General features: G+C 38.4%; 1 protein-coding gene across 4 annotated transcripts in view; it reads left to right on the top strand.

The window, feature by feature from the left end:
* Window positions 1-27,725, top strand: part of SUGCT (succinyl-CoA:glutarate-CoA transferase) — a 478,648-nt gene that overhangs the window by 238,665 nt on the left and 212,258 nt on the right. For 3 of the 4 annotated variants that reach the window (XM_074943248.1, XM_074943246.1, XM_074943249.1), the window contains one exon: window positions 1,975-2,077. In XM_074943248.1, coding sequence (XP_074799349.1) covers window positions 1,975-2,077 — 103 coding nt within the window. Of the gene's footprint in view, window positions 1-1,974; window positions 2,078-14,274; window positions 14,602-27,725 lie in introns of those variants that run through there. The other variant, XM_074943247.1, reaches the window with a different exon arrangement.

Below are 27,725 nucleotides of genomic sequence, written 5' to 3'. Positions count from 1 at the left end.
GTCCATGCATTGAGTATCTTGGCTGCAATCCTCCAGCCTTCCCTGGGAAATACAAAACAACTGTGGAGGACTTTCCCTTTGAGGGGTTGAAACTCTTCTGTGGTTCCTGGATGGGTCCCTCTACTCCCCCCAAAGACTTGCTCAATACCTTGGCATCTACACACCTGTGAAAAAAAGGAAATACAGCAAGTCTCAAACAGCTCAATGGTCCTGCCCATTTACCAAACCATGAGATTGACTGAACTTCCCAGAAAGAAACCTAGATTTCCCAAGAAGGCTTCATGGTTGAGAAGGAACTGGAGTGGTGGTGGGTCCATCCCTCCATATATATCCTTGTACCAGAGAATGAGGATGATGTGTAGTGTGCAGGTGTGGACACTGTTGACAGTATCTCCCATTAAATGAGAATGGGCCCATGCAGATCCTGGCATGAAGTACCCAAAGGAACAAAATATCTTGAAGAACTCTTTTGTCTCACTGCTTTGAAATGCAAATGCCTTGTGTACTAGGGTGAATTTCACCTTAATGTTGGATAATTATCACTGCCTGTAGTATAAAGTAAATTTAAATTTACTTCATGAAAATTGGATAAAACCCCTTCTGTACAGAAAAGAGAATTGTAAGTGAAGCTAGGATAGGCAATCAGTGCAATATGATTTACAATATGCAATACAGAACATTGCAGCATAGCGTATCTCCCTAGCATTTTGAGTCCCAAGTTTCACAAAGTACTTTGCAGCCAGTTACAGATTATACATGAAAATACAAATAGTGTGTACAAGTTATCCATAGGGTCTCTTTGACTCTGATATAGTTGTCTCTGTTGCCTTTGTGTTTAATATTTGTTTAAACGTTTTTATTAGACATCCAGAGATGTTTGGGAACAGTGCATTCTTGAACTAAAATTTAATGTTGTTAATGTTGTTGATTATTAGACTTCAGGAACTTGGAAATGGTGAAACAGAGAATGCCAGTTATGCAGGAAAACTTAACAGGAAATATACGACATGTCAGTTCCTTTGTGTGTTTGAATCTAGTATGCCAATTGTCCCCCCTCAATGGGTTTAAACCTGTCCAATATCTTGGCAGACTATCATGTTATGTATCTTCAGGAAATTTAGGAGGTGGAATCCATGTCAGTTCATTTCTGCTTCAGAAATTCAGAAACCAATAGAAAATATCATCTTATACTTGCTAGTTACTGCCTTTGCTTCAGGACCATTTGTGCTGCCTGGACACCGGTAATTCTGCCTCGCAGACAAGAAATAGAATTACACTTATGGAAATATCTCAAGAGGGAAATACGGTAGAGAGAAGGACTTCCGACTCACTGAAAATTGAATGCTTTCAAGGAAATGAGCTAAGCTTTACAAATGGTATAAAAAGACTTGGAATTTTGGATTACACAGGATAAGCAGAGCACACATATGCTCAACCGGATGTCCTGAGGACAGATTATATAATCGTACAGCAAATAAATATGTAGTTGATGTTGTTATCTGACCAACAATTGTGTTTTGTTAAGTCTGACATATGTTTCAAATGTAATGGAGGAAAAACATTGTACTGCTTTAAATCAGTGATCTTTATGATCAAAAATAGGACACTTTCATACATTGGACTCTTACCCACATCATGTCTATTCTTTTGTTGTTAAATAAATAAATAAAATGTGAAGCACATTACTGTAATTAAGGACTCAAGGAAACTCATTGATCCATATTTGGAAATGTTGATAATTTTGGTTTGCATCATTGCTGGATTGCATCAGACAATCAGATAGAATTATAAGTCAGTCTAACCATGATCTTGGCCCTAAGGCGTAGTCTTTGCATTTCCAAGGAACACATGCAGCACATTTTTGTTGTATTATTGACTGCCTGGGAAGAAGTCAGTGAGGGGGGTGGGGTTGCTGTGCATTCTTTGGAATCTGAAACGGAGAGTTTAAACCACATGCTCCTTGTTTGTTCCTAGGTTTTCAGAAAAAATGACCACCAAATGGCTTGAACTCTTTGAAGGTAGTGGTGTTCCATATGGTCCAATCAACAGTATGCAGCAAGTATTCTCGGATCCTCAGGTCAGTTCTCACGGAGCCTTTGTGATACATTAGTAACATGTTTTACAAATATTCAAATAACAATTGCTTTCCTCCACACCAGCTTTCAACTACCTATAAAAATGTGATTCAAGTCATTTGTGTTGAGTATGAGGCTAGTAACATGGTATGATTACAACAATCATTAACTGATGACCCTAAAATGGATTGCACATTTGGAAATATAGCCTTTTCCATATTGCATCAGGCCATTGATACATCAAGTCTTGTACAATATCTTGCTCTCATCAGTAGTCAATATCTGATTCTTCAGAGGACAGGAGGGCAAGAATCCATAACATTTTTCTATGCAAATACTGCAATGTGGGAAAATAATTCTTCACTCTCACAAGCAATCATCCTAGTCTTTATCGCAGGTGTAACTACAAAGTATATTGATAAAATTATCAAACTTTGAATACAGTTGAATGAAAATATGATGCAGAAATATTTTGAGCCTTTTCTTGGCTAGGAACTCCCAAGAGCTAAGCGGAATTTGTCTTTTGTTTTTAGTATTTCACAAAGTTAAATGTTTCTTTATTCATAACAGATACCATACATTTGGTTAAAATGTTTTTACCTTCTTATGCCCATAAACATATGAAAGCTGGGCACTGCACTGATTTTCCCATTGGAGCTTGTTGGGTTGATTGTTCTCTCGCCAGCTCAACCGGCTGTCTCAGACAAAGTTAACAGGCTATATTTTGCCCCTATTCTGCTACTCAGTGAATCTCATTTAAATGAATTTCTGATGCTGGAATAAACCTATTCCATAAAGACTATACATCTACTTGAGTGCAAATGTATGCAGAGTGAACATCCTCTGAATCAAATATCTGATAAAGGAATGAGAGTGTTCAAGGAATCAAAATGCATCACTAAAAATTGTAAAATAGAATTGATAACTGAAATAAATGAATCTGTTCTGTATGTAGTGTCTGCTGTGCACCAGTATATACCAAGACTGTGCGCCAGAATAAAAGAACAGAAAAGGAATGTGTGATAAAGGCACACATTTATTGTATACCAGGGGCCTGCATTTATAAAGCTACTGCTGCATACGAGTGGAAGTTTTGGTAGATTAATGCACTGTTATTCCTTGAAATGAGGTAGCACCATGCTGACTTTGCCTGTGGAGGATAACCAGGCCAGCTTTCTCACTTCATAATTTTCACAGGGATTAAGCTTGGGTTTTGTACACTACATTGCAGAAGGCTTTATTTTACTCAGGGGTTAGTTGGTTTGGGGAGTTATACGTAGGGTGATACTGAAAAGGAGATCCTGCACTTTTTGTTCAATGGGCCACAAAATTTAAAAAAGTCAATGATGATATGAGAGAGAGGATTTTTTAGAGGTTAAAACGATGATGTGTTGAAAGGGAGGTGAGGGGGGAAAGTATCACTAAAGTGCCCCTGCTGAAAACTGCATACCAAATTGAAGGGAGGACTGTTGTAGTTTCCCTGCTTCTGACAAAGTTTGCTGTCCTTCTGGATTCTGTTAAATCATCTCTACCATGAGACACATAATGATGCCTTTGCCTTTGAAATGGACCAGATTGCACCAACTGCCTGGTTTTTTCAAATTGTTTTTCCATTAAGGAGCATGCTTATTCCCAACTTCCCTCATAGAACTTCCTGAAAAATTGTGTTACTTCCACACACTTCTCTGAATTCAATATTGCACTATCTCTCTGTTCTCATCACTTTTTGGGAACAAAATGTAAGCATTTCTAGTGAAGTGCGGCTTAATGGGTTTGTTTAGTAAGTGGCATTGGCTCACTTCCTGAGTATAGTTCTGAGAAAATGCTTGTGCTCAAATGGGAAAACAAGTGAATAGCCCCTTTTCCCTGGAACTCGGGGTTTATCGTATAGTTATGGGAAGAAATGTGTGCTAGAATCCCTTGTTGAAATATTAGCATCACATCACTGGTTTAGATATATTTTCTACATCATTATCTCTCTGAGAGGTGAATCTAAGAGAAAGGACCAGTGCAGAGAGCAGTAAGCTCAGTCTTCCATTTGTGTTGGATATTTTGTTTACATTTGTAATTGCACTTTATATTTTTGTGGCGAGTACTCCAGACATCTGTAGATGGGTCCTCCATTGCCCTTCCCAATCCAGTATCTCAAAAATGACTTGGACTCAGAAGTTTAGGGCCAGTTCAAGGAAACAGTTAATGAATTTGCATCTATCCCTTTATTCTGGGATGCCATTTTTCACCTGTGCATCCAATCACTGTCCTTGGGTTTCATCATCAGCATTCACGTGTCTGCATAAACCACCAATATGCTATACACATTCTCACTCTTCAACAACAACTTTACCCTTTCATAGACCTTGTCAATTCACTTCCTATACTACAAAAAGTACTACAGTGGTCTGGGACTGGGTAGAACAGAAAATCCACCAATCGCTCAGGTTCTGTAACCCAAATATCCCCAACACTCCCAAATCCCATTTATAACAGGAATAGAAGATATTTCCCAACAAGACCATACCATAATCATAGTCAGAGTATCAGATATGTAAAGCTTGTCCCACTTTTATTGATATACAGTATAAGGACTTCGTGATCACTGAAATAATGGAAGAATTCTTTTTCATTCATCTTCTCTCAAGATCTGTCTAGACTAGGAAAATCTGTATTTAGGAGACGTTAGCTAACTTGCGTTAATAAACACATTTTTAAACACCACTTAGCCCTAAATGTAGACAAAGGCAGTAGGATTTCAAACTCAAGGATTTACCACAATCAGCTAACATTTTTAAATTCCACTAGCTTTGCCTCATAGAGAACCAAAAGCAATACCCAAACCAGTGGCTTTTGGATGTGGATAGACTTTCCTTTACCTCTAACCAGGATACCTTTGGAATCCACATGCTATGAAGGTTCTTCCCCTGGCTGTCTTTTACTAGAAATAGAACTAAAATATATATAATATATATAATATATATATTCAGCAACATTAAGTCTTGAAACAATTTCATTAATTTTCATCCCCATTGTTTCCTAATCATCTTCAGTTTTTTGGCATTCATAATATAAAGCAGCAGTCATAAGATGTGGGCTCACACCACTGGTGACTGAGGCTTCACAATGTATTGCACGTCAACAACCATCAAAGCATTATGCCAGCACAGCTGTTAGCAATGCTGCAAAATGCTTTACGGTGCACCACAAGGCCTTTAACAGCCAAAGACCAAGCACGTGGGGTAAAACTGAAGAGGAATGGAAGCAAGACTGAAGGGAAAGGGAAGCAAGTCTAAAAGGGTGATACAATTTAATCAACTATTGGTGTGAATCTTTCACCCACCATGGAACCATGGGGGTCAAAAAGGGCCCATATAATTTCTTTTGTAAACTCAGATTGAAACAACAACTTGTCTGACCCTGGGACTTTTTGTTAACATCATTAACAGCTTCAATCATACTCTAACCGAGCTGCCAAAAAAATGAAGTTTTTGACTAAGCTGGATTGCCAGGTGATACATTTTTTCCATGAATGGAATGAAATGTTGTCTACCTTTTCCCAACTGATTATAATCTTTTATTCATTTGTAGTGTTAAAATGAATACTGCAGGCATTCTCACTGCTAAGTTAATCAGTGTCTTTTTGAGGGGGAGGGAGACAGAGGTTAAAAGGGTTGAGAGACAGGCATTTGCTCTTTAAGGGACACTTATACAGTAGTTAAGAAAACATTCTTAACCTGCTAGAGGGACAACTAAGAAATGAGAGGGAGAGAGAAAGAGAGAAAAGTGTATTTATAGAAGGTCCTATAAAGATACTGTATAGGCTATCTGCTTGCAGCGTTTTATATTCAGACTTTTTCTAAAATATGTTCTTTTAATCAGGCCAAGATCATACAGTACATTAAAAGAATTCTTTAAAAGTTTTAAAAATTTACTGGATGACCTCAGTGTGGTCCTATTTAGCATACCCTTGGGAACATGTGTATGAAATACAATGTGGTTTGAGGTTTTTCAAACAATACAAACTTAAAAGAGAATATGTATTTTTTAACAGAAACAATTCAAATTCCTCCAAAAGATAAAACAAAACAAAAGCAGGTATGCACCATACTGCAGATAGGCCATGAAAGCATAAAGATCTGTGGCTATTAAGTAAGGGGAATGAAAGTATTCTTCTTACCTTTTTCATTAGGTGTTCTGTCTTTTACAGTCATCGTACAACGCCATTGTTGTTTCCAAATGGCTGGCAGAAATTTAAAAAAAGAATAAGATGGCTGCATTATGGACAATTTAATAATTTGATAGCTAATGTTTAAAATCACACTCCTTGATACATTTTATCATATCAATGCTGTGAGCAGAAAATAAAAATGAAAGTCCTGAAATGGTATTTTTTAGCAGAACAGTTACAGACATACCACACAAGTTGAGTACATCAGGTGTAAGACATCATCCTGATGCATCACTTCTGAGAAGTATTGGGAGGGAAATATCAGAGTTGAAATATCACAGCTGGCTCTGATTTCAGCTCATGCCAAACACCTGCAAGCTCTAAAAGGATACCAAAACAAAACTCCACCCTGTGGCAGAAGGCCATCCCTTAACAACCCTTTCCTGACTTTGCATCACTATAAAAATTAATTTAACATTTTTACAGAAACCTTATTTTTCATGTCCCAGAAGACTAATACAGTTCCTTTAGCCATTCTGCTGAATATGCCTCAAAACCAGAAAGTTAAGAATTGAAATATTTGATAGTTGGAAATTATCTGATGTTTTCATCTTATTATTTGTGAAAGCCTGTGAAATTGGTGGGTTTTATTAATCTCTAGACTATATCATATTCTGTAAATCATTTCATTTGAACACGTCCTGGCAAAAATTTCCTAGCATCTGGTAAAAGCTTCCACAATTGAAGTTATGAACACAAAAAGCAACTCAAGAAACAAAATGTATTCTAATGTGTTTAGTTTTTTTTTTTTAAAGTGATGCACTTTAAGGACCATGTTTTGAATCACTTCAGTGGTTAATATTTACTGAAACAGTTTTGCAGTCCACTAAGGGTTATTCAAGTCAAGTGAAATTATATTCTTGTCTATAATACTGCAGAGAATTTGTTACATAAAACGGTTCCTGCGACTGAAAAACAGTTCATGAAGGCCTTTAGGTTATACAGTGTTTCTGGAAGTAATGTCTAGTAGAGAAGTGAAAGAGAGGAATTACATTTTGCATTTATCTCTTTAAGTATTGGACCTGGTTGGAAATTTTCCAATGGAATGTTTTTCCAGAAAAAGCAAAGCATTTTGTGAGAACATGTTGCCTTTAAAAAAAATTGTTTTGAAGTGAAAATTGGAGAAAATGCCCCACATCTTTCAATATGATTGAAACATTCCATTTAGACAATTTTCAAAATGAAATGTTCCAATTTTCCATTTCAAAATGACTTTTCATTTCAATTTTTAACACTAGGAAGTATGATATCAACAGTTGAAATCCAAATGAACACTTTTAATTTTGTCAAAATAAAACAAGTTGATTGTCCAAAAATGCAATTTTTTCCGGAATGTTTGTGGAAAAATTTGAATTTTTTGTTTTCTTTCTGTTCTGAAACCAAAGAGATTTCAGAATTATAAAACTCCCGTTGAAACAAAATTATGGTTCCTGCCCACTCTAGGACAGTGGCTACTGTACCCCTTTTCAGACTACTGTACCCTTTTTGGGAGTCTGATTTGTCTTGTGTACCCCAAATTTCACTTCACTAAAAATTACTTGTTTACAAAATCAGACATAAAAATACAAAAGTGTCACAGCACGCTGTTACTGAAAAGTGTGTGCGCGTGTATGTTAGTAATACATATGCCTACATGTGTTATGAAGAGCAATCCCTTCTATTATAGACTCCCATTTTATGAAGATCATAAATTTCCTGAACTGGTTTTGAAATTAAAGAGGGAGCCTGCAAGGACGTTTTCAAAAAGTTGCGTTATGGGTTCTCAGTTCAGGAGCCTAGTGAGAAGCTTCTCACTGACCTTTTCAAAACTTCAGTTGTCTTTCTTCACTATGCTCCAGCATTAGCAATTCATGACACAGCTTTTTCAAAGCCCTTTGGTTGGTTTCTCTCTTTAGAGAGGTTGCTCACTGGTTCGCTAATCCTGGAGCTCAGTGAAGTGATGCCAGTCAGTTTCAAAGAGTCTGTACTTAAGGTCCTGCAATCTTGGAATGCACTGAAGGCCATGCCATTGAGCTTTCAAGGAACAGTGCTTGCTGGTGTGTAATTTCTTTGAAGTTCCTAACAGCATGTTAATCTGACTGGCATTTTCATTCTTGGATACAGTGCAAATTTGGAGTCGTAACCGAGCTGAAATTACCCCAAGAATTTCAGTTTATCAAAGTTTGGTGAATATGGGTTTCATTATACGTAATAATACACATCCTTAAATTATTACATTGTAATCCCATCACATTCAAGGTAAGTGGGGTTGTCCTTGTCTGTCTTCTAAGGTATATCTAAGTGCTTGGAGGAGTTGGTGCTGGTGATTCTGTACGTGGCATTCTTCCCACAAAGTCTGTACTGAACCAGTGCCACCGCGTAATTGTGGTAGACACTGTGCTGCCGGATGCAGTCATTTGCTTGTATTATACATTGATAGTTGCATGCACTTTTGGTTACTAAAGATCCTGAGGCAGTTTTTAATAATAATAGTAGTAGCGTCCTGATCAAATTTTAGCTTGAGAACTAATATTTTGCCAACTTAAATTCCCTCAGCAATTTCAGTTGAAGATAGTATTTTTCTTCACTTGTTGTATACTCTTTCCCCTAAAAGTTGTGGAAAGTAATATGTACATTGCTTATCAGCCTAAGAAGGTTTTTGATTTTTAGATAAAGAAAAACCTCTATCTTTCATTTTCAAAATATCACAATGAAGTAGACATGTATCCAAACTAAATTAAGTGAAGTTAGGATAGAAAGAGTCTGCACAGATATCAATGGCAAAAGCTTTGGACGCTCAAAGCCAATTTTCAATATATGATTTCAGGTAACTGTAGTTGAGTTTTGACTTGGTTTTGAATTTCTTAATTTCAATGTCAGACTGTGTCCAGGAATTTCCTGTGAAGATAGATAGCCTGGGCTTCTTCTCTGGGAAAAAGGGCTGGTCTGCACACAGTTTTTATACTCCTTTAACTAAATCGGTTTGAAACTGGAGTAATTAAAGTTTTACAACCCCCTAATGTGGATGGCATTATACTGATATAATGGTGTTTATACTGGTATAGCTTATTCCTGTAAATTTAGGAAAATAAGATATACTGGCGATAAGGGATCTTTATAGAGGTATAGCTGCATCCACGCTAGGGAACGTACTGCTTTACCTGTTCTGTTTTTTTTTTTTTTTAAATCACATCCCTAACCAAAATAATAATACAATAACTGTGTGGACAAGGCTATAGTGTGTTTCTACTCTCCAGCTGCCTTTTCTGGGTTTTTCAGCTGAGCCCTGAAAATCACAAAAGAGATATGAATCTCATTTAAAAAATCCAAACACTTGATCAGCGATTAAAGAGTCCTTCGGGATGCCCCAGATGAGTTTCAGATGTTTAGGGCAGCGCTAGAGGTGCACTGAAGCTCACACTGGGGACACTTTGCTAGGTGTTTGTCGTTTCATACATACCTGTGTTATGTGTAATGGCCCATAAAAGGGGATATTCCCATAATTCACAAATAGCCTTAGGAAGAGGATGTCAAACAAAAACCGACCAGTAATAGCACTAGAAAGGGAACTCTTGGGCAACATGAGAGAGAGAAGATGCAAAGGTGATATTTCAGGAGTTTTGACTCTAGCTCAACAGTGGAAAGAGAGACAGACACATGAGCATGGCAAAAAATGGAGGCTGTAATGTTGTTAACTTAACCTACTCCTGAAGGTCCAAAGCAGGATTGCAACAGTTACTGGGTTGAAGATATTACAGTGTGGATCCCAATTTGTTTGCCAGGTATCAAGAAAAAAAAAAAGAGTGAGACCAGCTCTTAGCCACCTCAGCCAGCTAAAAGGGGCTAAAAGCTAAATTTTCCCCCTCACTGTTATCTCACCCAAAATTTGAAAGACTAGGCAAGGGATGCTGCAAGCTATGCAAAACATTGATGATTACACCCAACTTGCAATGCAAAGGCCCAGGCTCAGTGCCTGTCCATCCCTCTGCAGGAGTTTGGGCCCCCCAAAACTGACCCTTATTAACACGCAATCCATACTAGGAACCTTCTGTATTTGTGACCAGCCCTTATTGATTATTAGGACTTGTTCCTTTTTCATTGTTACATGCCCTTTTCCTAGGTACCGTTAATGTGAATATACACTTAAATTTTTGCAGTGTGTTGGTCCTGTAACTTGACACTCAATAATATATCTAGCCATTAAGTTAAAGACTGATTTCTAGAACTGCCTTTTTTTTCGATAGGCTCCCACCTACCCAGTAATTAGTCTGTTAGAAATAGCATCAGTTATATTCTTAATACTAATCAAACCAGTATGACATTCAGCATCTCTTCTATGAAAGTTTAAAATACTTGGAAATCAATATAACAATCCTTCATGTCCTTATCCCCTAAATATGCCGTCCCACCATTTTAAAAATTAAAATGTGATCAACTAAATGTAGCCATTATAACTGAAATGAAATCAAAGGAAAAAATGAGAAGCAATTTTTAAATCAAGTAAATGTGTGGATATATCCCATATGACAAAACTTTGCAAAAATAGCTGCAAATTGCTGGTTCTTTGAGAAATATTTGCTGTCACAAAATTTTTCTTCTTTTCAGTTCTGTCAGTTCTCTCGTTGTAGTAGAACTAAACGCAAACACTCTCACTCTCACTGCACACGCTTTCTCTCTCTCTCATTATAGACGACTGATGGAAAAATAAACACCAAATAAGAGCATCTGGAGATGGTTTATTTCTTTACAAGTTGACTGGAAGACAATGTTGAAACAGACACTGCTGTCGTTTCACAATACAGGAAATTTGGAAAAGGTGTCACAGCTGTTTTAAATAACTTCATTTTGAGCATGCCAGTCATGTGGGCATGAGCCTTCACTTCTTCACTAGGAGCAGAGGAGGAACTCATCCTGCAATAAGTGTAACTTAATTGAAATCAATGAATTTCCAGCAATTTGGCCCCTTAAAGGCAAAAATCAGTGCTATGGCCTAACTCAGCAGGGTATTTAAGCGTCTTCCTGACTTTAAGCAACTAAGTAGTCCCATTAAAGTCAATGGGACTACTCATGTACTTAAGTATGAAATGGGGCCTATAATTGATTATATACTTCTTAATATTAAATAGTAAAGTGTGTGTGTGTAAGTGATCTAGGCATTTAAAAAAAACCCAATAACACTGAGAGGTAGAATGATTCAGTGAAAGGCCTGATTGGTAGCCTTGGGAACCAAAGTCTCCTCTTTAACCTGAAGAGAATAGTTATGGTACCTCACAGGAAGCAGCAATGCAATGTTGCCCAAACTGTTTTGCCAAAGTGCCTCAAATCTAACCTGGGAGGACGTGCTTTAGGCTTGGATGAATAATTCAGTCCCCTGCCAGTTTACTCCATGTCATTCTGCTGAGACACCATCAGATTTGCCAGTTATGCAGGTGGTTAGTGTAAACCTGGTCACTAGGGGTTGAGCTGAGACCACCAACTCTTTCTCATTCATTTTGATGGTAATAGCTTTGGTCACTACTGATCAGGGCAGGGTTACAATAGAATTAAATATGTGATAGTATGTGATAAATCCGTTCTTTTAAGGAAGTATAATATACTGTTTATCTAAACGTTTGTCAAGTATTGTACCTAAATCCATATAATAAGACATATTGCACAATTTGTATAAGAGGTCTGGGATTTTATTAACTAAAAAAATTGAATTTAAACCTGTAATGTATTCATTTACTTCATCACTGTAAAACATATTTGAGAACTATTTCAGCACTGCAGGGTGCAACCACAGCATCCCAGCCTGTATGAGTTTGGAGTCAATAAAAGACCACATTTGCATTATTATCTCTGAAAAGATGCAAAGGTTTATAGAAAATGTGTTGTAACCTGATGTGATCATCTCTGCAGTTATGATAGAGAATGATAGACATTTTAGAAATTATTCATGCTGAGAAATGTCTATCTTTTAAAATTTCAGCATGCTAACTTAAGGGAAATGCTGTATTTTCCCCCAAAGCCGCTATGTCCTCTTTGCTTGAAATCTCTTGCTAGTTTGTTGTGTGTGGAAAACACACATCTTCTTCCCTCTATTTAGTGGCTCCACATAGGAGATGGCTGCAATATGGCAGTTATTTCAGCTAAGGGGTAACTCCACCCCCTTTTTTTTTTTCTGGTACTGGCCTCATTGCAGCCATTTGTCAAGGAAATGAAATGCTAAATATATCTACATTGAGCTAAAAGCACCCGCAATGGCCAAACCAAAGGAGCATTTTGCTGATCTATATGTCCCAAAATCAACTTGGTGAGTGTGTCATGTAAGTCCCTCCAACATATCAACTTTTCTTCATTGCTGCCAAGATATGCATTTATTTGTGCTGCTTACCGAGGTCTTCCCCATGTGTCTGATAGGAGAATGTAGCAATGGCATTAGTCAAGATGAAATTCTGTTACTGTTGCGGATTTTTAATACCTTATTATGTTCAATGTCTCAACTTTATTTTTCATTACAAAGTTGTGTTTAGTCATTTTAAAATTAGCTGAGAACCAAGACAGGAAGTTCAGTGTTTTGGAAATTTGTGTTAATCTATAGCTCAGAATATATGTATTAGTAATGTTACTACACAGATGATGCATACATATAATTCTTAATACAGATTTATGCTACAGGTCTGGTCGATTGATAATATCAATAAAGAAGTGTACTTAATTGTGTAAAATAATTATTAATTATGTACATAGTAATATACTTGATTGTGAAGTGCTTTGAGATCTACTTATGAAAAATACTATATAAGAACTAGGTATTAGTATTAAAAAGAGTATGAATACATACTTAATCACTGGGCCATTATTGTGTGCTGGGTAAATAACATGGTTTTAAAGTATTTGCAATTATTTATTTGATAGATTCAGGCTCCACTTAACTAATACATATTTAGGAACCTTTAATTTTTTTATTCTAAGTATACTGTACTGTTATGTCAAGATGGGTCTAATGTCCATCTGTTACATTTAATATAATCAAAATGACCAACAAATAATTTTTATATGTAGTAAAAGAAAGAAAGCAGCAGTTAATATAACTTTTTCCATACCAATTAGCAAGGAGTAGATTTTTAGTAACAATTTAACTGGTTGGACGCTTCAGATTAAGTTTAAACTATTTTAGTAACAGTAAGCAGCAGGAGAAGAAAAATATAGTTTACATCCATTTTGTAGGCAAAGAGCTGTAGACGGTTTGGGCTAAGTTGCTTTCTTCACAAGGTTCATACTTTTATTACTGTAACAGAGTGGCTGGCAGACTTTGCAGAGGGATCGAGGGCTTGTCTGTTGAGTCGTTTGAAAAAGTGCAGGGAAATTGCATCTGAGTCACAGTGGCAGATGCATCTTGTTAACTCCAACCTGGGTATAAAAAGGGTTGGAACAGAAGAGGCAGAGGAAACTAGAAGCTGGGATAGAGGCGGTCTTGCGGGGAAAACTCTTGGAACGGCCAAACTTGCGGGGAGAAAGTTTAGACTTTGGTATATGTTCTCTTGTTTTTGAGTTACCAGCAGAGCCAAATGCCAAGGAAAAGGTAAGTATGGCAATATACAATTTATGTATGTTTTGTTCAGAACATGTTAGAAACTCCACCTGCGTACAATTACTTTGTGTTTTCATTAGGGCTGTCAAGCGATTAAAAATTAATCGTGATTAATCGTGCAATTAAAAAAATTAATTGTGATTAATCGTACTGTTAAACAATAATATAATACCATTTATTTAAATATTTTTGGATGTTTTCTACATTTTCAAATATATTGATTTCAATTACAACACGAAATACAAAATGTACAGTGTTCATGTTATATTTATTTTTGATTACAAATATTTGCACTGTAAAATCAAAACAATGTAAAATTTTAGAACCTACAAGTCCACTCAGTCCTACCTCAGCCAATCGCTCTGACAAATAAGTTTGGTTACAATTTTCAGGAGATAATGCTGCCCACGTCTTGTTTACAGTGTCACCTGAAAGTGAGAACAGGCATTCGCATTGCACTGTTTTGGCTGACATCGCAAGATATTTACGTGCCAGATGTGCTAAAGATTCATATGTTCCTTCATGCTTCAGCCACCATTCCAGAGGATGTGCTTTCATGCTAATGATGGGTTCTGCTCAATAACGATCCAAAGCAGAGCGGACCAACGCATGTTCATTTTTATTATCTGAGTCAGATGTCACCAGCAGAAGGTTGATTTTCTTTTTTTGGTGGTTCGGGTTCTGTAGTTTCCGCATTGGAGTGTGGCTCTTTTAAGTCATCTGAAAGCATTCTCCACACCTCGTCCCTCTCAGATATTGGAAGGCACTTCAGATTCTTAAACCTTCGGTCGAGTGCTGTAGCTATCATTAGAAATTGGTACCTTCTTTGTGTTTTATCAAATCCTCTGTGAAAGTGTTCTTAAAACAAACATGTGCCGGGTCATCATCCGAGACTGCTAGAACATGAAATGTATGGCAAAATGTGGGTAAAACAGAACAGGAGACTTAATTCTTCTCTAAGAAGTTCAGTCTCTCATTTAATTGAGTGCAGTTATGTAACCAAAAACAAATCTACATTTGTATGTTACACTTTCATGATAAAGAGATTGCAATACAGTAATTGTATGAGGTGAATTGAAAAATACGATTTCTTTTGTTTGTCATTTTTATAGCGCAAATATTTGTAATAAAATAATAATATAAAATGAGTGCTTTATGCTTTGTATTCTGTGTTGTAATAGAAATCAATATATTTGAAAATGTAGAAAAACATTAAAATATTTAATAAATTTCAATCGGTATTCTATTGTTTAACAGTGCGATTAATTACGATTAATTTTTTTAATCACAGTTAATTTTTTTGGGTTAATCGCGTGAGTTAATGACCATTAATCAACAGCCCTAGTTGTCATAAACGGAACAGCTCCAAGGTCTTGAACCTGCAAGGTGCTGAGCACTCTGATCTCAATCCCTCAAAGCACTTAAGCATGTGCTTATCCTGAGAAGTCCCAATTCCATTGACTACAGTGGGATTACTTACACTCTTGTTATTTTGTAGTACTCTAGGTGTAAAAGATTTGCCCATTTTATAAGGTTTTTTCCTTCCATAAAGAGCAAAAGGAAGTGTGTATGGAAAAAGAAAGTGATATTATGTAAGTGGAATGTCATAGGCTTATTTCCTTCCACCTTAAAGCCATATTCCATATCCTCTGCTTCAAGGTTTTTCACAACTCTACCATGCCTACAACTCTGTTCTCATTTCTTCCTCCATCCTTTCTCCTTATGTACTCCCTTGAAGCCTCTCTCCCTACAATCCTTGCTGTCTTCTCCCAGCCTTTGCTTCACATCTTCTTTCCCATTGCATCTATCTACCTTATCTCATTTGTGTAATCTCTGACTGTATAAGAATTGCTATTATCATTATTATGGTATTTTTATGGAGCCATCATCATAGTGCCTTGGCATATATGGACACAAAAAGGAAGCTTACAAGAAGTGGAAACTTGGACAGATGACTAGGGAGGAGTATAAATATATTGCTCGAGCATGCAAGGGTGTAATTAGGAAGGCCAAAGCACAATTGGGGTTGCAGCTAGCAAGGGATGTGAAGGGTAACAAGAAGGGTTTCTACAGGTATGTTAGCAACAAGAAGGTGGTCAGGGGAAGTGTGGGACACTTACTGAATTTGGGAGGCAACGTAGTGAAAGATGATGTGGAAAAACCTGAAGTACTCAGTGCTTTTTTTGCCTCGGTCTTCACAGACAAGGTCAGCGCCCAGACTGCTACACTGGGCAGCACAGTGTATGGGGAGGAGGTGAGCAGCCCTCCGTGGTGAAAGAATGGGTTAAGGACTATTTAGAAAAGCTGGACATGCACAGGTCCATGGGCCTGGATCTGATGCATCTGAGGGTGCTGAGGGAGTTGGCTGATGTGATTGCAGAGCCATTGGCCATTATCTTTGAAAACCTCCCCTTTGAAAACCTCCTCGTGGCGATCGGGGGAGGTCCCAGACAATTGGAAAAAGGCAAATATAGCGCCCATCTTTAAAAAAGGGAAGAAGGAGAATCTGGGGAACTACAGACCTGTCAGCCTCACATCAGTCCTTGGAAAAAACATGGAGCAGACCCTCAAGGAATCCATTTTGAAGCACTTGGAGGAGAGGAAGGTGATCAGGAGCAATCCACATGGATTCACCAAGGGCAAGTCATGCCTGATCAACCTGATTGCCTTCTATGATGAGATAACTGGCTCTGTGGATATGGGGAAAGTGGTGGATGTGATATATCTTGACTTTAGCAAAGTTTTGATACGGTATCCCATAGTATTCTTGTCAGCAAGTTAAAAAAGTATGGATTGGATGAATGGACTATAAAGTGGATAGAAAGCTGGCTAGATCATTGGGCTCAATGGGTGGTGATCAATGGCTCGATGTCTAATTGGCAGCTGGTATCAAGCGGAATGCCCCAGTGGTCAGTCCTGGTGCCGGTTTTGTTCAACATCTTCATTAATGATATGGCTGATGGGATGGATTGCACCCTCAGCAAGTTTGCGGATGACACTAAGCTGGGGGGAGGTAGATACAATGGAGGGTAGGGACAGGGTCCAGAGTGACCTAGACAAATTGGAGGATTGGGCCAAAATAAATCTGATGAGGTTCAACAAGGACAAGTGCAGAGTCCTATACTTAGGATGGAAGAATCCCATGCACTGCTACAGACTGGGGACTGAGTGGCTAAGCAGCAATTCTGCAGAAAAGGGCCTGGTGATTACAGAGGACGAGAAGCTGGATATGAGTCAACTGTGTGCCCTTGTTACCAAGAAGGCTAATGGCATATTGGGCTGTATAAGTAGGAGCATTGTCAGCAGATTGAGGGAAGTGATTATTCCCCTCTATTCGGCACTGGTGAGGCCACATCTGGAGTATTGCATCCAGTTTTGGGCTCCCCCCACTACAGAAAGGATGTGAACAAATTGGAGAGAGTCCAACGGAAGGCAACAAAAACGATTAAGGGGCTGGGGCACATGACTTACGAGGAGAGGCTGAGGGAACTGGGATTATTTAGTCTGCAGAAGAGAAGAACGAGGGGGAATTTGATAGCAGCTTTCAACTACCTGAAGGGGGGTTCTAAAGAGAATGGAGCTAGGCTGTTCTCAGTGGTGGCAGATAACAGAACAAGGAGCAATGGTCTTAAGTTGCAGTGGGGGAGATCTAGGTTGGATATTAGGAAAAACTATTTCACTAGGAGGATGGTGAAGCACTGGAATGGATTACCTACGGAAGTGGTGGAATCTCCATCCTTAGAGGTTTTAAGGCCTGCCTTGAGAGAGCCCTGGCTGGGATGATTTAGTTGGTGTTGGTCCTGCTTTGAGCAGGGGGTTGGACTAGATGACCTCCTGAGGTCTCATCCAACCTTAATCTTCTATGATTCTATGGATGCTTTTTCCACTTCCCATGCTTCAGGCACCATCTTTCTGTGTCTTCTTTTCAATTCCGCTCTTTCAGTGAAACTTTCTGTTGACAATGGGTGGGTGTTAATGTCTAGATGCATTAAGGTCTCAACATGGTGCCTAAACTGTGGTCACATGTTCTGTATTCAGATGAGGTAGATTTAAACACTTTGGAACAAGGAATGAGTTTTCCTACATACTCTTTTTAAAATAGCATATACCTCTACATCACTTTATAACTAATAATAATATCAATCATGTCAGTTATGAGATATTCTGGGGCAAAAATTGGGTATTGGTCCTGCTTTGAGCAGGGGGTTGGACTAGATGACCTCCTGAGGTCCCTTCCAACCCTGATATTCTATGATATTCTATATACATCAATGCTAAGAAATGACTCCATGATGCAGTGTGGGTTCTAGCAGTTATATCATGCTGATTACTACAGAACTGTTTGAAATTATGCATTTTCATGCAGTATATGTTGTGATGAGAATCTGCTTATGCACCTTTGAATTAATTCATGCAGTGTTGCCTGGAATATATGACACTGTCTGTAGAAACAGTATACATAAGGAATGTTGTATGTTTCAAAGGGTACAAGCTTGTGATGATTGACAAAGCAGTGCAGCTCATCTGTATAGCAAGACAGACATTCCGAGCCCTGGGCTTTGGCAGAACACAAACAATGGTGAAAACTGAGGCCATCAGTGGGCGTAGGGGTGGAGGGGAAGGATTATAAATATTTCAAACATTTTAGAGGCACACGTGAGCTGAAATGTCAGGAGGTCAGTTTTTATTTATTTCTGCTTTCTGCTGCCATTCTTGCCTCTTTCTACAGTGGATGGTTCCTTGCACAAACATCTGGGATCAGGTTGCCAGCACCTGCAGCACGTGGAGAGAGAGAGAGAGGTCTCCCTGACTATAAGACTTATTTTAAAATGCATAACTTAAATAGCTATTGATAGAAAAAAAGAATCATTTTAAAATGTGTTGTCCCCCCACCCCCATAAAGTGGATAATATAGATATTTTTTGTTTGCAGTATCCAAACTTTATTTTAAAAAAATCGGGGCTACAACACACAGACTGCAAGTGCACTTTTCATGATTTAAACCTGGAAGACTGTACAGTACATCTGTTTAACATCTTTTAGTTTCAAGAATTCTGCCTTGAAAATGTTCTGTCCCATAAAAGGTTATGTTAGGATTTTCAGATGCAAACTGGAAAAGGTTTATGTACTAGTGGATCCTCTTTTTTTAACCCCTATGCGGCTGCTGGCCCATCATTGTGTTTTGCCAGGTGTTTTAAGAAGGAGTCTTTGCTGATGAAAAGAAATATGAGTTTGTTAATATTCGAGCACGCTGGAAAATAACTTTTTCAAGATGTCGCTGAAGATCCCTAAGTAGGCATTAGACAACTTGTTTGTAATTACCAAGTGACGATAAAATCACCCAATGTATGGCTAAATCTTTATTTCCAATATATGCTTCTCTCCATTACACAGGTTTTATGCTGATGCAATTCCATTGTCTTCACTGGAGTTTTACTGGCATAGCCGAGTGGAGAAACAGGCCCTTTTACTGCTTCCTGTTCAACACAGTTGGCAATATCTGCACACAAGAAGCCCAGGACTAGTTGTAGAAGTTATGTGGGTGAATCATAAGCTGCATTGGCAGAGCTGTGCTAGGAAACCTTTACTATGCTAGGGAGCAATTTCCATAGCTTTAGAAAATGTGTACAGTCTCTACATTAGGGCCCGAGGCCAAGCACCATTACTTCCCATTGAAGTTAAAGGGACATGAGGGGTCTGAGCTCCTCTCAGGAGTTACCCAGACCCTTGCAAGACCAGGCCATTAGTGAGCACAAAAAGTGACCCATTTAACAGTCAAAGGAAGATTCTGTGGTTCAAGCGGTAGATAGGAGGTCTGGAGTTTGGGTTTCAATGCCAGTGTAATGAGTCATCTCTGAGCCTGATGCAGGGGTGCTGGAACAATTTGTATAGCGGGGGTGCTGAGAGCCATTGAATCAAACTGTAAACCCTGTATATGATGGGAACCACTTCAAGCCACGGGCTGTTGCCACACCCCCTGCACCGCTAGTTTGAGCCTGAGCCTGATCATTGGTGCTGAGTCTGATGAGTCATCCTGGAGCCTGAAACCTGAGGGCTCCATGTCAATCAACCAGGACTCAGCCCATTCACAGGCGAAGGTCTAACTGGTGACCCAAAGGCCAGGGATATCGGCTCCCAATGAGAGCAGCCACTCTAGTCTGCTCAATGTTGCAACCTCATTGGGACAGACTGCACATGCTTTTGCCTTGTTCCAAGCCTGCTTTTGGTTCCTGATTCCTGCTTTGACCTTGGCTCTGGTCCCCAGCCCAACAACTGGGCATGACTGCCACTGCTCCAAACACCAGGTTTGACTGCTGCAGCTTCAACCATGATTTAGTTGAAGGATGATTTAGTTGGGGATTGGTCCTGCTTTGAGCAGGGAGTTGGACTAGATGACCTCCTGAAGTCCCTTCCAACCCTGATATTCTATGATTCTATGAACCACTAGGCATGACTATCCGCTTCTCAGTTTCTGACAGCCTGCTTCTTCCACAGATTTTCTGACTGACCTTTGGCAAGTCATTTCACCTCATTGTGCCTCATTTTTCTTATTTGTAAAATATGGTTAATCATATTTACCTATATGGCAGGTGTGATGCAAACTTTAATTCACTGTATGTGCAAAGCAGTTTATGATCCTAGGTTGGAGATAGCTATAGAGATAAATACTATTATTATATATATATAATACTATTATTATATATAATATAATACATTATATATAATATAATGTAATATATTATATATATAATATAATACATTATATAATATATTATATATATATTATAATACATTATATTAATGTATTTTATTATACATTCTTATTATTATTTATATATATAATAATACTATTATTATATATATAAGTATTTTGGTGTTTTTTAAAAAAGCACAAAGCCTACCTAAGAAACAACAGTAATTTTTCCTTAATTCAAGTAGTTTGATGCCATGCATACAGCAGACGAATCACAAAAAAGCTTTCTGCTGCATGGCCTTTAGTGAGTGGGTGTGTGAAAGAAGAAGAGATAGCATTTCCTTCAGAGACATAAACACCCTCTGACACAGACTAGGGAAGAATCTGTGTTGCAGAAGGCTTGCTGCAAGGGATTTTCCACATGTATTTTATTATTCTGAAGCTGATGGTGGTGACAAGTTGCACATTAAGTAACTGTCTCTTAAAAAAATTACTTTTTAAATTATCTCTGTAGGAAAAGTGATGTAATACTGGGTTACTTGGGTAAACAAAGTCATTTGACTACAGAATACATTACCATCACATATGAAACTCGCTCCCTTCTGCCCCTTCACTTCAGACATATGGCTCTATGGTGATTACCTGCATATTTAGGGACAAGTGTGTTCAGATTCACTAAGTTAGTAGCCAGCAGTTTTCACTAGGGAAATAAGTTTAGTCAACTGTTAGTAATTTGGTTTTGAAAATATCTGCAAAGTCCTCAAACGCATAAGACACAGTGAAACATATGGTCCTAATCAACCCCTTAAGAAGGAGACATGGTCTATTTTCCATTAGGGATGGTGCTTACAACAAATGAGTAAATACAGCTGAAGTTTACACATGTATTCTAATTTTACTGTAGTGTGTGCATGTAGGTAAACATGCATACACCCATATATATTTAGGTGTATTCCCAGTGGATCATGATGATTGGGAGGAGGGATAGCTCAGTGGTTTGATCATTGGCCTGCTAAACCTAAAGTTGTGAGTTCAATCCTTGAGGGGGCCATTTAGGGATCTGGGGCAAAAATTGGGGATTGGTCCTGCTTTGAGCAGGGGGTTGGACTAGATGACCGCCTGAGGTCCTTTCCAACCCTGATATTCTATGATTGCTATAAAATAAAACAAGCTGACTGAGCAAGTCAATTGGTGTAAAAACAGGAAAAAATTACATATTAAAAAAAAAAGAAACCTTTCTTGTTGGTTTTTTCCCTTATTATTCAGATGCTAGAGCTCATAAACCTAAATTGGCAGCATGTAGTTGGACAAAGGAATGTGGTGGAACCCTCTTGTAATGATGTTTGTTTTTTAACATAACTTTGCTCTGAGCAGAGTGGTTCACAATAGGAGCAATTGCAAGTTGCATGTTGCGGTGCATTGTAACAATTCTGGACAATTATTGCACTCGACTTGAAATGGGGTTTTATTATGTAAGTTTGCAGTTGGGCAAATCCAGGATCCTGCACCTGGCTTGACTAGTTATATGGGATGCAAAGCTGATATACGGGGGGAGCCACATTGTAGCGGCTACTTCTTCCCAGTAAAGGAAGTAGGCTCTCTGAGCCCTTATGGAAGCACACCCAGGAGGGTCAGTACAAGTGGACCCATGGTTTGGTGGATACTTGGGCCCTGCCTCTCCCTCAGCATGCCCATATCCTGCCTCTTTCTGCCTCCTGCGTGCTGCTGTTCAGGGAGCTTGCATGTAACACACCTGGAGCGTGCATTCCCTGCACTGCTTCTTGCATTTTCCTGAAGGGCCTGTTAATGCTCACACTTTTTATAAAGTTGAACACATGCCCCTCCCCCCCAGTTTCCATCATCATAATGATAGATCTAGGTGTATATGGTGCTTGTAGGGAGTTCACAGGTTCTGCAGTGCCATGCTTAGGGGACTAACTGCATTCACAGTCTTTCACTACTAGGTCACACACCAAGGATTGAAAGTTATAATTACCTCAAGGCCTTCTGATTCCTTATTGCATTTATCCGAAGTGTTTTTGTCTAGTATCTTTGGCAGTTGTTATAATTCTTGCACGTTTTTCTGCGCATTCCTCATGATAAATCTCTTCTGTTTTGCTCTTGCTGTGTTGTCAGCACAAATCACCTTTCAAAAAAGAGCCACTATCTTGTTGTTCATGGTTGTGTTTTAACAAGTGAGAGGCCACTAGCTGTTAAAATAAATGTGCTGTTATAGGCCCCTGTTCAGGAAAGCATCCCTATTCAGCAACAGCACTTAGGCATGTGCATAACTTCAGTGTGACTTTAAGCATGTGCTTAAATGCTTTCCTGAATAGGGATGGATTTAAGTTTTCCTGAATCAGGGCTAGATTTTTGACATGTTGTCAGTTACAGAACCCATTGCAAAGGTGAGGTGTTTACCAAACATTCCAGAAAGTGTGAAAACCAAAGAGGTGAATTTTGGGAGGTGGGGGCAAGTAACTTGTGTTGTATTAGGTCAGGGTGTGACCGTGATAGGAATGGGTTTTACCATTGTATACAGTGCAGGAGTAGATTCCGCTCATCAGAATCAAGTGCATTATTATGATTGTAACAATTATATAACAGCAAAAAGACTCTGTCTGGTCAGAGTGCATGGTGTGCTAGGTCAAATAAAGCTTAGCTTCTCATCTTCTGGGTAAGTTGGAGCTTGGACTAGGTGAGTGGGGTAGACAGGAGGAGAGAAGAATTACCATCAGTCTCAGATATACAATAGTGCCTGGTTTTATAGACATATCCTTGAAATCCAGGAGACTGGTATTTTGGTTAGGCAGTAAAATATCCATATCATATATAGACTTAGCCAAGATGTACATTTTGAAAAAAACATAATTATATTGGAGTTCAAAGGAGTCTTTTAAAAAAAAAAAGATGAATGATCAGATTTTCAAAGGTGAAGAATGCATGCAAATCCACAGTTGAGGTCAATGGAAGCTGCCAGTGTTCGGCACCTTTAAAAATCAGGCCTGAAGTGTTTAGCAAAGGTCTAATCAGGAAAGGTTAAAAGAGATAGACATGTTCAGATAAAAGATAACTTAAGGAAGTAAAAGAGGACAAAGCATATCAGTAGCATTTTGTCACCTCTGAATGTAGTCTCTCGTTTTCATGTGATTCACACATAGATCCCAAATGTAGAGAAGTTGTCAAGGCACAAGATCATCCTTGCAAAAAATGAAGTTGCCATCAGAATCTGCTGTGAGGCTTTTGATCCACAGCGGGGTAGGCTGGACATTGAAAGGAAGTAAAGGCCTTTTTTAATGTCACTGATAAATCAGAGAGGGGTCTGATCCAAATCAAGTTCTCTAACTTAAAACACTTTCCTGTAAAATTGAAAAATTGTAACAAATTTTCAAAAATGTGTTAACATGAAATCAAGACAAGATTATAATACAACTTGATGGAAGCTTTCAAGGGGAATTATAAAAGTAAATCACAGTGCTTTATTTATTCTCCATTATCTAAAGACTGTAGATAATCATCTCCTTTGCTACACTGTAGCCTTCTATAATGTGTTGGATTTAAGTCTGTAGTTTTAAAACTGGTTTCTGTCTTCTTCAGTTTCTTGATGTGGCAAAGGCTGGGAGAATTTTTCGGTGAACTTGGGCATAGTTTCAGGCAAACGTGGGCCAACTTCCAAGCAAACTAGGTCAGACAGATGATTCTCAGTTTGAAACCATGCAAAGCTTCAGTGATTTAACATGGTCTCAACATGAAACTTGGCAGTTTCAGCGGGGGTTTTTCGCTTTGCATTTTTGAGTTTGCTCAAACCTGAAACTCAAAGCAAAATTCAAGGAATGCAAAATACTGGGTGAAAAAAAATTATAGCAAACCCCTGGGAATAAAAATAACCAACTTTCACTCAGTTTTCCATTACACCTTATTATTTTGTAAAGAAAATGCAGATGGTATGAGGGTGAGCCAGGAATGTTATCCAATAAAGAATTCCACCTTCTCCATCTCCTGTCCTGGAGTGAATGAAAGAGGAGCATGATTAAATGGCTGTGGAATGTGACAGAATTTGTTACAATTTTCTGTCTATCCCTTCACATTGTCCACTTTCATAAGTAAGCCAATGCCTAAACCAGCTGACAGGGCTGTCTTCTGTTGGATTGGCACTGAAAACTGGCATTTGGCTAGTATATCACATGATGCTGCAATGAGACTCCTGCCCAGATGGAAACGTTCAAATCATTGTTCATCTCTCATGGTCAGACTGCATCATCGGGTTTTGCCTGTTTCTTCTGTTTTTTGCCTCATCAGCATGGCTAAATGATTCCAAGTGTAGCAAGATAATTAACTATAACCTAGAACTTCACTCTAATGTATAGACCTACTATCTATGCCAGCTTTTGCAATAGTCTCTTTTTACAGGAAGTAGAGAGGGAGGAGAACATCTCATTCTCAGTAGGGTTGCCAGCCCTCCAGGATTGTCATGTGATGAAGTCTCCAGGAATACATCCAACCAAAATTGGCAACCCTAATTCTCAGTCATGGCCTAGCTACCCATTGAGTTTGCTTTCCACTCCTGCTTTTCTTCTTCAGTCCATCAAAGCTGTATTATTCATTGACGTCAGGGAACTGAAATTTCTTGGAAATGTTGATTTCAGCCCATCCTTACCCCGTTGTGCCTAACTAGATTGAGAATAAATGAGGAATTTCTACCCCTATATATTCTTTTCTGTTATTCTGTATCCGATGATTGTCTTTGTTCTTTCATCTCTCCTTAGCAATATGAACAGATTAATAGTACATGCCCTTTTTTTATTGCGCCAGTTTGCCTGGGTGACACTGACATCTAACAGATTAGGCATGGACCTAGCAGTCTGAAAACATGGATTCTAATTCTGAAAGACAGGTTTCTAGTTTTGACATTTGTTTGCAGGTCAAGGTAAACCTCAGAGTAAATCTGAGGTTTACCTCAGGTAAATCTAAACCTCAGGTAAATCTCATCTTGCTAATATGTGTTAATACTACAGCTGCCTTGTCTTCACAAGGATTTTACCTCAGGTTAGTTACTACATGTTAGCTAACACGAGCTAAGAACACACCTTTGTTCCTAGTGAACACAAGACCCAGCCTGTAGTTTTCCCCATCTGTAGTTTTCCCCATCTGGGGTTAATGTTAGTTACTTCATAACACAATGATTTTGTAAAGTGCTACATAAGTAGCAAGTATGATTAAGAACAGTCAGTGGTAGAGGGGAAAGAACGCAGGACCTCATGGTTCATGCTAAATATGTCAGAACATCTGATTATTGAGGGTACCATTATCCCCTTCTCCTCATCCTCCTCTTGCAGCTCCCTTTTCAGTATAGTGAATTTTGGCAAGAAAATAGCATTGCCTTTTTTATTAAATATCCAGAAAGTGAAAAATATTTTGTTCAAAACTTAATTGAAAAATATCAATCTATCAACATATTGGTCCAATTTTATGGAAGAGGTCCATGGTAGAGCACGGAACTGGAGTAGCATTCATGTTTGCTCACTTCTATTACTTCCTATGCTAAGTTTTAACTAGTGTGACTTTTTAAAGCCAAGTTAAAGGTATAATCCTGTAAATAAAGGTTCATAATGGAAATGCTGAGAAATCCTAGAATCCAGTGGTGAAAAATATTCATTTAATAATAAATCTATCTGAGATATTTGTGTTGATGATTTCTGAGTAGCAGTAACAGCTGACTTTATGTGGATGGATGCATTAGACATGTAATGCCAAACATATCACTGCATAATTTTGTAATGAACAGATACGGAACTATAGCAAGAAAATTCATGAAACTTACAGATGTAAGTTTTTGTCTGTAAGTTTTGTCTGTAGATGTATTGTCTGTACCAGAGCTATTTTAGAGAAGACTAAGACTTCAGCATATATTTATAACTAATAGCTGACCATTTATAGAGTAGGCAAAAGCACAAATATTTTAAATGGTGAGATGGTGTGCTCTCCATTCTTTGTAGATGTGGGGCGTAGAAAGCCTATGCAATAATGATTTTCACTTTGTATTTTACTAATCCCAGCATGCCTTAAACTTCTAGGGTGACATTTACCACATTTTCTTGTGTTTTAGGAAGTAGGGATGAATGTACTTCGTTTGAGCACTTAATTAGTAGCAAAACTGCTGTTGGAATGCTTTGTAATATCAAATAGTGATCCAGCTGAAAGAGGAGGAAAAATTGCAGATAAACATGAATAAATAAGGAAGTGATTAGATTATATGAAAATTGTTTAGAGTCTGGCGGAATTTACTGTAATCTGCTAATGGCAGCAAGTACAGTGTAATTGTGCATGCCAAACAAGGAGACTGGACATGTAAGGGAGGGAGTTTTCTGTGCTTGTTACCATTTGTGATTTTCTAAAAGCTATCCACATGTGTCCACTCGGTCTGGACTCATAGGGAAGTTGGTCTCTGGCCAGATGCTCCATCTCTTTGAGCTAACACCTCTCTATAGAGCTCTAATGCTCCCCTGAAGAGCACTTTTTTTTAAACTCTCCAATTTAGATTTGGCAGTTGAAGCATGATGGCGATTGAATGTTTTGAGAACCAGCAATAAATAAAGCTTTAAAACTTCCATTGTTTTGTCTCTCAGTTGCTCTGCTATGCAGTTGCATAAGCATCCGTAAGCTAAAGTAGTGGAAATCAGATTGGATTACATCTGCTAAGGTCACATATTGGTTAAGATTTCTTTCCGCCCCCCTCTAAAGTTCCAGTTTATCCTCATTTGTATCATAAATAGAGAAATATAAAGGAGGGGTGCTCTGTTTTATGAAACAATGTCCAACAAGGAATTGGTTGAGTTAAGAATGTAAAGTTTGGCTAATCTGAGTAGCATATTTGTAATGAAACATGATTTCTCTTGTGTTTTTTTTTCTTATCCCTATAAATACTATGTAATCCTCTTCTCTTCCCCTACCCTGACAGCCTGTTGTTGTGTCTCTGCCTGCTAAGTGTCTGATCCAGCAAAGCATATAGGGCCTTCCAAGCTGTGCAAGCCCCAGTAGGCCTTGGGGATTGTGCTCTGTGGCTGGCCAGCCAATCCAGGTGAAAGGTCATTTTGCTGTGGAAGACAAGGCAAAGGAGGGCTTTGTGCTGGCAGAGTATTCTGCAACTGCTGGGAGTTGAGGAGGCAGTGAAGGGGAGTT

Source organism: Natator depressus, chromosome 2 (genome assembly GCF_965152275.1).
Source record: "Natator depressus isolate rNatDep1 chromosome 2, rNatDep2.hap1, whole genome shotgun sequence".
Taxonomy (NCBI): Eukaryota; Metazoa; Chordata; order Testudines; family Cheloniidae; genus Natator; species Natator depressus.
Note: the sequence above shows the minus strand (reverse complement) of the source record. Positions and strands in the feature narration are given on the sequence as shown.